This window comes from Prionailurus bengalensis, chromosome A3 (genome assembly GCF_016509475.1).
Source record: "Prionailurus bengalensis isolate Pbe53 chromosome A3, Fcat_Pben_1.1_paternal_pri, whole genome shotgun sequence".
In the NCBI taxonomy this organism is placed as follows: Eukaryota; Metazoa; Chordata; class Mammalia; order Carnivora; family Felidae; genus Prionailurus; species Prionailurus bengalensis.
The window spans coordinates 43,768,127-43,780,689 of NC_057354.1; the positions used below are offsets into that span (position 1 = coordinate 43,768,127).

General features: G+C 40.9%; 1 protein-coding gene across 4 annotated transcripts in view; it reads left to right on the forward strand.

Moving 5' to 3' along the window:
- Positions 1 to 12,563, forward strand: part of DTD1 (D-aminoacyl-tRNA deacylase 1) — a 211,408-nt gene that overhangs the window by 37,992 nt on the left and 160,853 nt on the right. The window contains exons 7-8 of one of the 4 annotated variants that reach the window (XM_043602973.1): positions 217 to 222; positions 2,804 to 2,897. The exons of the other annotated variants lie outside the window; for them this stretch is intronic. Of the exons in view, the coding sequence (XP_043458908.1) occupies positions 217 to 222; positions 2,804 to 2,882 (85 nt within the window). The 3' untranslated portion in view covers positions 2,883 to 2,897. Of the gene's footprint in view, positions 1 to 216; positions 223 to 2,803; positions 2,898 to 12,563 lie in introns of those variants that run through there. 4 annotated transcript variants of the gene reach the window in all.

The window sequence follows — 12,563 nt, forward strand, 5'->3', positions numbered from 1 at the left end:
CAGAAGGTGAAATGGCGGACAGACTAGGACACAGGTGACCGCCTGTCGCAGGTGCAGGGAGGAGGGCTCTTCATTCCTGCATGTTCCACTTTGAGGTTCAAATCTAATGAGAATTATTTTGACTATAAGACAGAATTATGTTGATGTCCGTAAGTCTGTTTTCATAGAAAAAATTTTATTTAATGTAGGTTTTTCTTTTTTTATTCTTTTTTTAAGGCTTGAGTTCCCAGTTTCTATTGGTTTCCTCTCAATTTTTGCATGACCTGAACCAGGCTTACCTTGTTGACTTGCCACAGGAGTGTGCTTCCAAGTCTGGTTGCCAAAGTGGTACCCAGATCCTGTCATTTATTCCAGTTGTTAGTTCATTTTGTCATATTGATTTATCAAACAGATGTTGACAAGAGTCCTGCTTTGTTTATACAGAAGTGTTGCTAAAACAGAAGCAGAAACTTAGCCAGAGCTTCTTCATTACAGAGTTTTTGTTGTTGCTGTTGTTCATCTTTGTCACGGTATCATGGTGGGCGTGCTGGTGACCCAGAGTCCTGGGACTTCACCTGCCTCACAGAAGGCTCCCAACAGGACAGGGATGGCACTTTGCCAGATCTCTTGGGCTACAAAGATCATTCTTGATTTTCTTTCAGTGTGAACACTCACTTTGCTGAGTTAGGAAAGCAGCATAACCCTCTGGGGAGAGAGTTTGGTGTGGAGGCTGGGTGGGTTCTTGACCTCCCTCAGCCCTGCCCTTTGCTCACCAGCAGTCACAATCTCTACTGAGTCCATCAGTATGTGTGTGTGGGTGCCCTGCCCTGGGCGTGCAGACAGAAAGGTTGGGAGCCTTGAAGATGTTTCCAAGAAGGCTGGCTTCTTCCTAGTTGGGGAGCTGCAAGGGGTTGCTTTTGTCTTTAATTTGTTTCCGTATAGATGATTGTCCTGCGTTGGTACACCGTAGAATTAAGAAGAGGCCTTTCCAGGGCACCTGGGTGGCTCAGTCAGTTAAGCATCTGACTCTTGGTTTCTGCTCAGGTCATGGTCTCATGGTTCGACAGATCGAGCCCTGTGTCGGGCTCTGCAGTGACAGCATGAAGGGTGCTTGGGATTTTCTTTCTCTCTCCCTGTCTCTCTGCCCCTACCCTGCTCACTATCTCTGTCTCTCGAGATAAATAAATAAACTTAAAAAAAAAAAAAAAGGCCTTTCCAAGAGGTATATGACTGTGTCTCTGCTTGAGGGTTCATTGATTGATCGATTGATTGGCCTTCATCTTATCTTCTTATATTCATAACATGTGTTACTGAAATTACAAAAATTGAGTTTGTTCCCTCCTAGTGAAATATGGCTGGTAGGGGTGCCTGTGTGGCTCAGTTAGTTAAGCGTTTGACTCTTTCAAGAGGTGGGTTGTTTTTTTTTTTAAGTTTATTTATTTATTTTGAGAGAGTGAATGGGGGAGGGGCAGACAGAGAGTTAGAATCCCAAGCATGTTCCATGTGGACAGCACAGAGCCTGATGTGGGGCTTGAGCTCATGAACTGTGATGTTCAACCGACAGCCGGATATCCAGGTGCCCCAAGTGTTTGACTCTTGATCTCAGCTCAGGTTCAAGTCCCACGTTGGGCTCTGCACTGGGCATGAAGCCTACTTTAAAAAAGTATATATGGCTGGTAAACTAAAAACTATGAGCCTCTCCTTTTCTGTCTTTGACACATAAAACATTTGTAATCTTTAACTAGGTTAAACAACTCTCTTGGCAGTAATGTTTTAGTGCATTTGAAGTTTAAGGGCTTTATTTATTTGTTCCTGTGTATGTATTTTGGGAAGATTCTTAGTTATCTTAATCTTCTAATGTTATTTGTGGATGTGTTAAAAACACAAACTCCTTACCTTACTGACTTGACCTGCCAAAGATTAGCTTTTCTTTTTCCCAAGGCGGGGGAGGTAAAGTTTATCCTCCCATGGATTTATACTTTGAGCAACAGCAATACTTTAATTATACAGACTCAAGATTTTAATTGGGAATTTTTAGCTTTTTAGCTAATTTATTAGGAGGTTCATAGTCCTGGATAATTGTAGAAAAATGTTTGGCAAATCAGTGGTGTTTTGTAGAAGGGCTTGTTCAAACATTCGCATTACTAATGGAGAGAAAAGAATGATGTGGAAGAGATAGAAATAAAAAATGGGCTTTCATCAGATTCTCAGAAGGCCCTAAAGAAATGAAGATACTGGCGGGCTGGGGGCTGTTGTGTGCAGGGATTCCACACTCTCTTTTTCCACCAAAGTCACTCGGGCTGGTAGTCGTGTTCTTCTGAGGGCTTCAAGCTGCACAGGGTGCATATTAAAATGCAGAGGCTTGGTACATCCTCCCTGTTCCCCCCCCCCCCCCCCCCACCTTTTCTGAACCAGAGTTCCTGGCATGTCTAGATGTGGAAGGCAGAAGAGTAGCATATTTATGTTTTTAACTAGTTCTTTGTGTGTTCTTCAAGTACACTGATGTTTGAGAACTACTGGACCAGAGGAAATTGAACATTGCCATTTTTATCTGCTCCAGGCATTGGTCTCTCTGGACCACCCTGCCTCCCCCCGCCACCCCCCTCAGCTGCAGTGTCTAAAAATACTTTACAACCTGTGTTCCTGCAGCTGCCAGGAAGCAAGATGGCTGGGCTTGATTATTGAAGTCACATATGAGGCAGCTTTTATTCATCAGTGTCCCCTCAGTTCCTCACTCCCCTACCCTCCGTACACACAGCGATGATGAAAATATTCCCAGAGCCTTCTTGACACAATTGCAAATGTGTCAGGGAAAAGCCGATAGAGAACAACAGCTCAGTACATTAGTGATGGATGATGGGCTTCTCTGCCGAGTGCCACTGAGGCATGTGCTGGTGGAATAACTTCTTTCTTAAGGCACACCCAATGTGTGGATTGCCCAGTGGCTCGATGAGCTTGCCTCTTAAGAGTTTTGGTTTGAAAAGCGGTATATAGTTCTCTAGGTTTTTTGGGTATGAGGCATGGCTTACTCACTGGTTGATTTATTCATGGGACTTGAATAAAAACCCAGGGTGACCATCACCCAGGCCTTGGCTGGGAGAATTACAATTTAATGGAATGCATGAATGTTGAGGCTTTGTGGGCAGTTGGCTAATCATTTACTTTTAACGTTTATTTATTTTTGGGACAGAGAGAGACAGAGCATGAACGGGGGAGGGGCAGAGAGAGAGGATAACACAGAATCGGAAGCAGGCTCCAGGCTCCGAGCCATCAGCCCAGAGCCTGACGCGGGGCTCGAACTCACAGACCGCGAGATCGTGACCTGGCTGAAGTCGGACGCTTAACCGACTGCGCCACCCAGGCGCCCCAATCATTTACTTTTAAACACAGGGGACGTTGTTAGGGGTTCATATTTTATGATGTATTACTTGTTAAGTTCATGGTAAAAGCTTTTCACATTAAATTGTAGGATTAGTTTCCTGCAGATTGCTTACTATTTTTTGATTTTTTTTTTTTTCCTGCTTGTGTTCTTGGTCATCCACTTGAAATGAACTCCTTCCCTGTCTCCACCTGGTGCTGTCCCCCCCACCGTCTTTTAAGGTCCATTTCAGATAGTGCTTCATTCATGATGCTTACCTCAGGGCTGATCTGAGCAGGCTCTTCCTGCCTTTGAATCCTCACTGCATGGTGTGGCACTGGTTGCATAGTGGTTAATGCTTTAAATAATGACCCATCCTTATTTATTTGTTAGTTTGTTTGCTTGTTTATTTATCCACCATGTGTCCATCCATCCATGTACCTATTCAACTGTTCACTCACCTACCCCACCCACTCCTCCATCTGTGTAACAGATACTGATAGGGTGCCTGCTCTGCGCTGGCCTTGCATATTAAGTACAGTACTGAGCCGAGAGTGCCCTCGTGGAGGCTGTGCCCTCATGGAGCTTGCATTCTAGTGAGAAATATACAAAAACAAGCATAATTTAAAGTTGTGATTATATAAAGAAAACAGGGTGAGGTATAGAGAATACTGTTGGGGTCAGGACTACCTTAGGTATGAGGGCTAGGGAAGGAGGTGGAGCTGAGAGGGAGCCAGGCACATGAAGCCCGGGAGAAGAATGTGCTTGATGGAGGGGGCAGCAGGTACAAAGCTCTGAGGCGATCAGTGGAAGAAAGGCCAGTGTGGCCGGAGCTTGGAGGGTGTCAGGGAGAGGGTAGGACAGTGAGGGCAGAACTGTGACCCAGGCCTAATGGTGCGAGGCCTTTTGGCCAAGGCAGTAAGCCAGATGGTTGTTGGAATTTGAGAGTATCTATCTGTGTGTGTTTGTGAAGGTGGCTGAGCTGGACTGTAGTGTAGCTGGAGAAGGGGCAGTGGGGAAAGCAGTTAGGAGCTCGTGCAACAGGTAGGTGAGAGGCCTTGAGAGAGTCTGGATGTACTTTGGATGCTTTTGACCATTCTGGTGTTCTGCCTTCCACAGTAAGACTTCTCTATAAATGATTCATGTTTGAATTTCTTTTATACAGGGGTTTGAGCAGTAGGACATACTGTAAAGTCTAACCTCCCACAGTTCACTACTAGAAAGACCCATTTCTGCCTCTAGTGGAGGACAGTGAGGGGATTCCGTGGCACAAGTTTCTTTGAGTTTCTAGGATGAGATCAGACATTTAGACATCAAGGGGTATGATACTCACCCCTGGTTCTGCGTGATCCTGGGGCACAGTCTGGACATAAAACCAGAACCTCTGTTTGATGATGTCAAACAACAGAAAAAGCATGTTTCAGGGATTTAGGTCCCCTTCTTCAAGTCAGCATGAAGCCACATGTTTCACTATCAGCCAGCTTTTCCCCAAATGCAAACAACTTTAATTATAAAAAGAAATCATAAAAAGCCCCAAAAACATTTATGGTGAATTTGATTTACATATGCTCATGTCGTCAGGACAATTTCTAAATCTAAGTGTTCAGAACTTGTCGAGGAAAAAAAGGATTTATTTTTGGAAAAGTATGTTTCCTGGTATTCATTGATCTTGGAAATTATGGAGGTAATTGTCAGAAGGGCGGCAGCGGCTCCAGAGGTAGAGTGGCAGTCCAGGGCTGGAGGGGGCTGCTGTGTCGGGTGGACGCTAGCATACTGCTTGCTGGTAGCAGGTCAAGGGTTTCATAATCGCCTTTTCTGCCTGCTTTGTTCCACCATCTTACTTATTTTTGTCAATACAAAATGAAAAAGAATCGCACTTCTATTAAGATTCTTCACATTAAATGTATTCCTTTGACTACTCTCCATAAAATGTGAAGTCAATTTCTTTTTCTATTTTTAAGCATGAAAGTGGAGCCCAGAAGCCTCAATTTCTGTGCAGTGAAAAGATATAAGTTTGTGGCCTTGTTTCCATTCTGCCCTCCTCTGCTCGGGCAGGAGCAGGATGCCCACAGAATACCCCCAAGCAGTGGCTCTGTTCAGGAATTGCAGCACTGTTTGACTGCAGGGAGGGCAGAGGCTGTTGTTAACTGTTGGTGGTGTCATTGTTGGGTCATGAAACCCTCAGGGGATGAGTACAAGTCCTATAAAATTTCATTTCAAAATCCAGACTAGATCTGGCCTTATGCTCTGTGGATTCTTTTTTTTTTTTTTTCTTTTTTTTCTGTTTCATGTTGTGCTTGTGCCCCCTTCATTTTCTCTTGGGAAGAATCTCCTATTATTGTTTTTTAAATTTTGTGCAAGCAGTGTATTAACTGGAAAGCACCAATATAGAAATGTTATTTTGTTACTAGTGAGTTTTTATAGTATTCCTGTGTAGGAAGTTATTTTTATAGAAGTTCTTTTCCTGTCTTTAAATTTTCTCCTGTGCTCATAATATGCCATTTTCATATAAAAATTTCTTATATATAATATGTAAAATCAGTATCCTTTTAAAAATTAGAAGTTTAAGATATACTAACAATGATTTTGACTATAATCTCTCATTTCCAGAGGTGGCACTATTTATACCTTTTCTTCCAGACTTCATAAAAATATGTTTATCCACATTTACCACATACTCATAGAAAATATGTGGTATCTCTGGGAGTGTGTATATCATAAGGTTTTTTAAAAATTATGGTAGGTGGGTGATGGGTACTAAGGAGGGTACTTGTGATGAGCACTGGGTGTTGTATTTGAGTGATGAATCACTGAATTCTACTCCTGAAACCAATACTGCATTGTATATTTTTAAAAAATGTTTATTTATTGTGAGAGAGAGAGAGAGTGCATGCGCAAGCAGGGGAGGGGCAGAGAGAGAGGGAGAGAGAGAAAAGCCCAAGCAGGCTCTGTACTGTCAGTGCAGAGCCTGACATGGGGCTTGATCTCATGAATCACGACCTGAACCAATATCAAGAGTTGAACACTTAACTGACTAAGCCACCCAGGTGCCCCTGCTAACTAACTAAAATTTAAATTAAAAAAAATTTGCGGTAAAATATAAACATACTATTTTAACATGGAGGTTAAAGAACATCCTACTAAAGAATGAAAGGATTAGCCAAGAAATTAAGAAGAAATAAAGTATATGGAAGCAAAATGAACTGTTGGGACCTTATCAAGATGAAAAGCTTCTGCACAGAGAAAGAAATAATCAATAAAACTATAAGGCAGCCTATGGAATGGGAGAAGATATTTTGCAAATGACATATGAGATAAAGGGTTAGTATCCAAAATCTAGAAAGAATTTACCAAACTCAACACCCAAAAAACAAATAATCCAGTGAAGAAGTGGGCAGAAGACGTGAATAGACACTCTTCCAAAGAAGACATCCAGATGGCTAACAGACACATGAAAAGATGCTCAACATCATTCGTCATCAGGGAAATACAAATCAAATCCACAATGAGATATCACCTCATTACACCAGTCAGAATGACTAACATTAACAACTCCGGCGACAACAGATGTTTGTGAGGATGCGGAAAAAGGGGAACACTTTTGCACTGCTGGTGGGAATGCAAACTGGTGCAGCTACTCTGGAAAACAGTATGGAGGTTCCTCAAAAAATTAAAAAAAGAACTACCTGATAACTCAGAAATTGCATTACTAGATATTTACCCAAAGGATAAAAAAATGCTGATTCAAAGGGGCACATGCACCCCAGTGTTTATAGCAGTGCTATCAACAATTCCCAGATTAATGGAAAGAGCCCAAATGTCCATTGACTCATGAACAGATGATAAAGAAGATGTGGTATATATATATAATGGAATATCACTTGATGATCAAACAGAATGAAATCTTGCCATTTGCAATGATGCAGATGAAACTAGAGTGTATTATGCTAAGAGAAATAAGTCAGAGAAAGACAGATACCATGTGATTTCACTCATAGGTGGAATTTAAGAACAAAACAGATATGGGAAAGGGGAAAACAAGTAAGAGAGAGAAACAAACTATAAGAGACCCTTAACAATAGAGAACAAACTGAGTTTTGATGGAGGGAGGTGGGTGGGAGATGGGCCATACAGGTGATGGGTATTATAGAGGGCACTTATGATGAGTACTGGGCGTTGTATGTAAGTGATGGATCACTGAATTCTCCTGAAACCAATATTACACTGTATGTGAACTAGCTAGAATTTACATCGAAATTAAAAAAAAAAAAAAGAAAAAGGAATACACTTCTCTGGTATAGAATATTGATGAATCATTAATTATACACCTGAAACTAACATAACACTGTGTGTTAATTATACATGAACCAAAAAAAGACATGGATCTTTTGAAATATAATATTCACTAAAAAATATATCATTGTAATGTTAAATAAGTTTAACATATGAGAATTATTTTTCATGCCAAAGAAAATTCTGGTTATGTAACATTAAATACAAACGTAAGACATATAAGTCATTATACAGTAGACCAATGTGTGATAGTATGTATAAAGAACAAAATATTTTCCAAAAATTAAAAAAAAGCCATTTTAACCATATTACCATTTTTGAGTGTACAATTCAGTGTCATGAAGCACATTCATGTTGATGGTGCAGCCATCAGCAACATCCATCTGTAGAATTTTTTCATCTTCCTAAACTGATATTCTACCCATTAAAGTCTAATTTCCTATTCCTTTCCATGCCCCTCAGCCCCTGGTAACCAGTATTCTACTTTCTGTCTCTGTGAATGTGAATACTCTAGGTACCTTACGTGAATAGAATCCTTATAATATTTGTTGTTTTATGACTGGCTTATGTCACTTAGCATAATATCTTCAGAGTTTATCTGTGTTGTAGCATATGTCAGAACTTCCTCCCTTTTTGGGGCTGAATAATAGTCCAGTGTAGGTATATGCCACATTTTGTTTAGCTGTTCATTAGTTGATAGATTATGGGTTGTTTCCACTTTTTGGCTGTCAAGAGTAATGCTGCTGTGAATACAGGTGTACAGATATCTGTTCGAGTTCCTGCTTTTAGTTCTTTTGGGTGTATACATAGGAGTGGAATTGCTGGATCATAATCATAATATCTTTAATTTTTCGAGGAATTGTCCTATCATTTTCTGCAGTGGCAGCACCATTTTATATCCCACTCACAATGGGCAAGGTTCCAATTTCGTCACATCCTTGCCGGCACTTATTTATTTTTTTCAAAATTTTATTTAAATTCTAGTTAGTTAACATACAGTGCAGTATTGGTTTCAAGAGTAGTGTTTAGTTATTTCCTGTTTTCTTGATAGTAGCCATCTCAGTAGGTGTGAGGTGGACCTCGTGATTTGCATTTCCCTTTTGCTTTGTGGTATTGAGCATCTGTTCTTGTGCTGATTGGCCATTTGTGCATCTTCTTTGAGGAAATATCTATTTGTGCTTTGTTTATTTTTGAATTATTTTGTTGACTTGTAGGAGTTCTTTATTCTGGAAATTATCCCTTCATGAGGTACATGATTTGCAAATATTTCTCCCATTCTGTAGATTACGTTTTCACTTTGTTGATAGCATCCTTTGATACATAAAAGTTTTACATTTTGATGAATATCACTTTATCTGTTGTTTCTTTTGTTCCCTGTCCGGTTAGTGTCATATCCAATATATAAGAAGGTTATAAAGGCTTTCTCCTATGTTTTCTTTAAGAGTTTTATAATTTTAGCCTTGTTTTTCCTTTTAAAGTTTATTTACATATTTTGGGAGAGAGAAAGAGTGTGTGTGCAGGCACGTGCGCAAGTTGGGGAAGGGCAGATAGGGGGAGAGAGAGAATCCCAAGCAGGCTCCACACTCTCAGCATAGAGCCTGATCCGGGGCATGAACTCAGAAATGGTGAGATCATGAGCTGAGCTGAAATCGAGAGTCAAATGCTTAACCTACTGAGCCCCCACCAGGCGCCCTGAAATTTTAGCTCTTAATGTTTATTTTGACTAATTTTTGTGTATGATGTGAAGTAAATATAAGGCTTTACTTTTGAGACAACTTAAAACAGATATTTTTTCTAAACCATTTGGGAGTGAGTTGCTGACCTGATGTCCTATCACCCCTGAAAACATTGGTGTTTGCATCCCTGCAAACAAAGACATCTCTTACAAAACTCCAAAGCACCCATTAAAAACAGAAAATTACCATTGCCATTTCAGTACCATCTAGTCCTCACCTTTGAGCGGTTATCCCAATAACTGGTCTTTTATAATGGTTTAGAACCATGTGTTGCATGTAATTGTCATATGTCTTTAGTTTCCTTCATTCTAGAGCAGTTGCTCAGTCTTTCCTGACGTTGACTCTTTGGAATAGTATAGGCCAGTTGTTTTGAAAAATGTCCCTCAATTTGGGTTTCTTTAGGACTAGATCCTGTGTGTGTGTGTGTGTGTATGTGTGTTTGTGTATACATGTATATGTGTATGTGCATGCATGTTTGTGCATGTCCTTAACCTAAATGATACTGTTCTGAGACATGCTTCTTCTCCCAAATCAGCAATGTCATTTATTTTGTTACATCTACAACTAGTTCATTCATTTTAACTGCAGGAAAGGATTCTGTTATATGAGTATGCTGTATTTTGTTTAGCTGTTCTCTCTTTGATGGACTTACAAGGTTATTGGCAATTTTTGCTGTTAGTAATGATGCAAAAATCATCCTTGTTTACATTTCTTTTTGTGGATGTGGATTTTCTAGGCAAGATATTTTTATTATTTTTAAAATTTGAAATGTTTCAAACATGCAAAAAGTATAGAGAATAATACATTAATACCCAACTTTAACAGATGTTAATATTGGCTCTGAATCTTTAAGTTGGTAAAGTTGTCATCCTATTCAGTGAGTGGGAGTTTTACTGGGATTTGCTCAAAGTTAGCATCTCACTGAGTGAGAATTACTATTAATGACAGATTCGATTGCCTCAAAAGTATGTAGTTTTATTCAAGAGAGAGATATTTTGGGAGAACCCGTCAGATTTAAGAAGCAGAAAATGTAGGCCTTCCACCCAGATGTGAACTGTGAATAAAATACCAGGTAGGCTCAGCCAAATTTTCTTTTAGGCGTCTTTCATGTCTTTCTTAATAGAACTTAATGAAATGAAACAGGAGGAGGAATCACGAAAGGTTAAGAATAATAGACCTGAAAAAGTTGTTCATTTCTCCTCTTGGATCCCTTCCTTGGCTCTGGTGTTGAGTGAGGTGAGAAGTGCATCCAGGAATTCATTCCAAGCCTATTTTAGTACCCAGGATAGATCTGGATAAATCATGCATGACATTAGGCCAATCAAGGGAAGAAGAAGGAAAGGAATCAGGTCAGAGCCCAGCTTACTTTACGAAGCTATGGGAAATGGAATTGTCTAAAGAAAATAAATACATAAATTCAGGACTCTTGGACCTTTTGCAGCCCTCAGCCAGAGCCTAAGGCACGTGGCCAGTTGTATTTTCCTGTAAGTCCTGGAAAAATGTGACCCACTTAAACACCAGCTTCTACGGGCCTTGGAGATGTGGTCTTAGTACCTAGAAGCGAAGTCTCTGTGTTACTGTCAGAGGGTGTTTCCTGGATTTGTTTTTAATGCTAAATAACATCCTTGGGAAAATTCTTTCTGGCTTGTCAATTAACAGTGGAATACAAAGGAACCACAGAATTCTTAACATTTACACTGCGTTGGGATCCCATTCCTGGCTGAAATAGTGTTTGGTGGTAATGTGTCTTTCACTTTTTATGTTATGATTCCTGGAGAAAAGGCCTGTGGCCTCCAGCCTGAAAGACAGCAGTAACCACAACCAGGAGCTGGTTTGGGGCTTTCGTGGATTTCTTGTCCACGGTATTTGAAGTACTATATATGGGATTTTTTTTTTAATTTTTAAAAATGTTTATTTATTTTTGAGAGAGAGAGAGAGAGAGCGAGCATGAATGAACAAGTGGGGGAGGGGCAGAGAGAGAGGGAAACACAGAATCTGAAGCAGGCTCCAGGCTCCCAGCTGTCAGCACAGAGCCCGATGTGGGGTTCAAACCCATGAACCATGAGATCAGGACCTGAGCTGAAGTCAGTCGCTTAACTGACTGAGCTACCCAGGTGGCCCTGAGGTATTATATATGTTAAGACTATAAAAATGAAATATCAGTATTTCAGTATTCAGTGGAGTGGACATAACTTGTCTCAGTCATTGGTTTAGGATTGTGGTGTAGATGGGAATTCTGAGGGTTTTTTTCTGCATCCTTTCTAGAAAATCAGAGTATTTAGCATTTGAAGTGATGCTGTTCGGGGCCTCAGATTGCTGCTGCTGGTCTTGGAGATGTCAGTCTAATGAGCACCAAGTCACATTTGTCCCCAGGCTCTGAGAGACCAAGGCAGAAGTGAACCCTCATTGGAAAATGATGAGAGCAGGACAGCCATGCCAGGACAGCCATGCCAGATCTTTGCTGTGAACTGTGCTTTTGTGGCTACAGGGCTTATGTGCTGGCAGCTGGCATTGGTCTGGCAGTTTTTCTTGTAAGAGGCTAACGAGCCCACTGTGGAAGGAAAATGTCTTTATGGACTTGAACACTGTGCTTGTGCTGTAGGTGAACACTGGTCAGCCTGTGGTGTGGAGGGCAGGACTGCTCCCAGGTACACTGTCTACTGTTCACCCCACCTGCCTCTATTAAATGCTGGGAGAATACACACAGCACAGAGTATAGATTTTCCCTCCTTTTAAAATTTTCTCTCCTGAAGTCTCTTGAGGAGTTTGAAGAAAGGAAAAGAAGAGTAGCCCAAAGCAGGACTGGGAGTTGGGTGCTTGGGAATTCTGGCTTGACTGCTGCTAGATGACCTTGGCCACATCACAGAACCCCTCATATTTGGTGTCTTTGTATTTCAGGTTAGAGGGTTGGGCCAAGTGATCCTTGGGGCCCTTTCTGTTTCCAGAAATCTGTGATTCTGTAATGTTGGTAGTTGGCCATTTATAAGACCTCCTTCCTCATCTGCCCTCATTGACTCTCTCTGTTGATGTATTTTTCCTTAGGCCTTTATTCGCCACAAGAAACCTACAACCCCAAACGGTTTTGCAGTCTCCACTGGAGATCATTAGAAACTGTGCAGGCATTGGTCTCTGTGTACTTGATGGAAATCAGATACCAGCAGAGGAGGGCGCCCCTACTCTGATCACATGTTAATGAG